We start from the raw sequence: 3127 nt of genomic DNA on the forward strand, positions 1-3127 counted from the left end.
AAAGATGGAGATATCTGTGCTGTTTGGTTTTTCTCAGCTTAACACAAACTGGAGTCACTTGGGAAGAAGGCATCTCAATTGAAATATTATCTCCATCAGATTGACCTATGGGCATTTAAAATTTCTTATTGATGTTGGAGGGCCTAATCTACTGTGGGCTGTGCCATCCCTAGGCAGGTATGCCTGGACTGTATAGAAAAATAGCTGAGGAAGCCAGAGGAAAGAAACCAGTAAATAGGATTCCTTAGTGTTCTCTGCATTGGTTTCTGTCTCTCAGTTCCTGACTTGAGCTCTTTTTTTTTTTTTTTTTTAGATGGAAGATAAATTTGTATTTTATGTACAGAAAACTTAGCAGTGAGTGTACATTTAACCCAGTTTAGTGGCGAGTTCTTTGGCCTTTGCCTTTTCCAGTTTGGCAATTCGAGCCACAGATTTAGGACCCAGGACATTGCCTCCCCAGTGGCGGCGTATCTCATCATATCTGTCGTTGTAATTGGTCCTAATAGCTTCCACCAGCTTAGCCAGAGCACCCTTGTCTTCTGAGTTAACCTGTGTGAAGGCAACAGTGGTACATGTCTTCCTGTGGACCAGCCGCCCCAGCCTGGCCTTTCCCTTGATGATGCAGTAGGGGACCCCCATCTTGCGACACAGTGCAGGCAGGAAGACCACCAGCTCAATAGGGTCTACATCATGGGCGATCACCACCAGCTGAGCCTTCTTGTTCTCCACCAAGGTGGTGACTGTATTGACTCCTGCTCGAAGGACAGGAGGCCTCTTAGTTGGGACATCCCCTTTGCCAGCAGCTTTCTTCTCAGCACGGGCCAACAGTCTTTGCTTCTTCTCCTGCTTTGTCTCTGGCCTGTACTTGTGGGCAAGCTTAAGCAGCTGGGTAGCTGTTTGCCGGTCCAGGGCCTGGGTGAACTGGTTAATGGCAGGAGGAACTTTGAGACGCTTATAGAGGATGGCCCTTTGCCGCTGCAGCCGGATGTAACGAGGCCATTTGACGAAGCGGGTGAGATCTCTTTTGGGCTGGATGTCCTGCCCAATGCCGAAGTTCTTAGGCCTCTTCTCAAACAAAGGATTCACCACCTTTTTGGCCTCCTGTTTCTTCACGACGGCGGGGGCCGGGGCCACCTTCTTCCCCTTGGCCTTCTTTCCCTTGGGCATCTTGCTCGGCTGGAGAAAAGAGCCTGACTTGAGCTCTTGTCCTGTCTTCCCCCTATGGTGAAATTAACCCTTTTCTATTTAGGTTGTTTTTGGTCACTGTTTTGTCACAGAAACAGAAGAGCTAACTAGAATAGTATGATTTAGCTCATCTACTGAAAAGGAGAAAAAAATGGGGAAAGTAAGACCACTGCTTTGATGTAAGACCACTGCTTTGATGTTCTTATATGCATACTGAGGTATCTCAGGGGCTTAGCAATATTCTAGACTCTGAAACAGTATCATGGTACCTGAGCTTTGTCTGTGCATTCTCCTTTATCCTACTTCTATTTCTGCTGATTTGCTTAGAAGTTATTATCACATGTTTTACTCTTTTAAATTAATTTTCAAAATCTTGAAGAAAAAGCAAAGAGCAGAGAGCAAGACTTAGAATGAGTACATAAAAAGAAGAATGCCTTCCTGAATCTCCCTGCAGCAGGCAGGAAGCAGTCTATGATGTAAGTATGGCATGGCCTATGGATAACCTCTGGGAAAAAACAAACAAAAACATGAAAGGCTTTCTTTCCAACTTTGTGTACTTCATACTCCTATTTTGTCCTAGTTCCAAACATTCTGCTGCTGAGGACATAGAGCTTATGATTTTTTTTTTTTCCTTTTTACTTAACTGCTCTTTCAACCACCCTAAAACAGGTATCTCTGTGGAAACAAAAATAGAAATCTTTTCCCCCAGTAACTTGTCTTTGAACTTAAATTTTGGAGTCAAAGCATTGTTTTAAATTTAATTTATGATTTTACATGTCGATCCCAGTTCCCTCTCCCTTCCTTCTTCCCTCCCTTTTACCCTCTCTGCCCTCTCACATGCACTCTAACCACCCTCCCATACCATCCCCCCACCCAGAAAATGAAAAGATGTGGATTCCTTCCAGACTAATGTGGTTTGATCAAGCCAGACCACCTGAAACAGAGTACCAGGTGATCCTACATTCAAAACAGCTGGACAAAGCAGCCTTACAGACCACAGCCAGGATTTCTGAATCTTCTTCGAATCCCCCTTGACAGCGCCCCTTACCAGCAGGAAGTAGTTTGGAAAGAACAACGCCCAAATTCCCAAATATTGTCTATAAATGTTTGTTTTCATTTAAATGGACTTTGTTATATAAAATAAATTTTAAAAAAATTAAAAAAACTAATAAATAAATAAATAAATAAAACAGGTATCTCTAGGCTTAGCCTATGTTTCTTTCATGTTTGAGAGTACAAGTGCTCTCTCTCTCTCTCTCTCTGTTTCCTCTCTCTCTGTCCTTCCCTCCCTCCCACATCTCTCTCATCACTCTTGCACTTACTCTGAAATCACAACATGTCTTCAATAATTGTTAATGTTCAGATGTCACAAGGCTCTCTCAAGCCTTTTTTGTGCTTTCTTATGCAAGAACCAATGGTCAAGATGTTTACTTTCCCTGATTTCATAATATGAGACACACTCTGAAGAGAGGGCAGAATGTTGATAGGTGTCTCACAGTTGATAGACATAAAAGCAACTCTAATGGCCTACACATAGTTAGTTTAGAAACTTATCCTTCCTCCTTTTAGATTATTATTTCCCTGGAGAGATAGAATTTGAAGACACACAAATCTCTTCCAGGGCTAGCTTGGTGTTCTAAACATTAAAATGTGAAAATATTAAGGTAATTTGTGTTCTATGAACATTGGCAGCGTTGTTGCCTACAATGGGTGTTTTTGAACTTTTTAAATTAAAATTGTATTTATGCTTTTTATTAAAAAATATTTTCATAAAGTTTATTTTGATCATTGTTTCCCCTCCTTCATCTCCTCCTATATCCTCCTTACCTCCCATCATCCAACTTCATGGCCTTTTTCTCTCTTTCCCTAGAAAGAAGACAAGCCAAAAGAAAACAATAAAAATATAAAATAAAAAATGAAAAAAACTAAACTAACCAGAATA

The 3127-nt window shown here is 41.4% G+C and overlaps 1 protein-coding gene across 1 annotated transcript; it reads right to left on the reverse strand.

The window, feature by feature from the left end:
* Nucleotides 1-314: 314 nt before the first annotated feature.
* On the reverse strand, nucleotides 315-1185 carry LOC127212867 (60S ribosomal protein L7a). Its single transcript, XM_051173065.1, has one exon. The coding sequence runs from the start codon at nucleotides 1165-1167 to the stop codon at nucleotides 367-369; it is 801 nt and encodes a 266-aa protein (XP_051029022.1). The 5' UTR covers nucleotides 1168-1185; the 3' UTR covers nucleotides 315-366.
* Between the last annotated feature and the right edge of the window lie 1942 nt (nucleotides 1186-3127).

Source organism: Phodopus roborovskii, unplaced genomic scaffold (genome assembly GCF_943737965.1).
Source record: "Phodopus roborovskii unplaced genomic scaffold, PHOROB, whole genome shotgun sequence".
NCBI lineage: Eukaryota > Metazoa > Chordata > Mammalia > Rodentia > Cricetidae > Phodopus > Phodopus roborovskii.

What these genes read in the sequence shown, in the direction of transcription:
- LOC127212867 (XM_051173065.1), bottom strand. Translation starts at nt 1,167, where the DNA reads ATGCCCAAGGGAAAGAAGGCCAAGGGGAAGAAGGTGGCCCCGGCCCCC.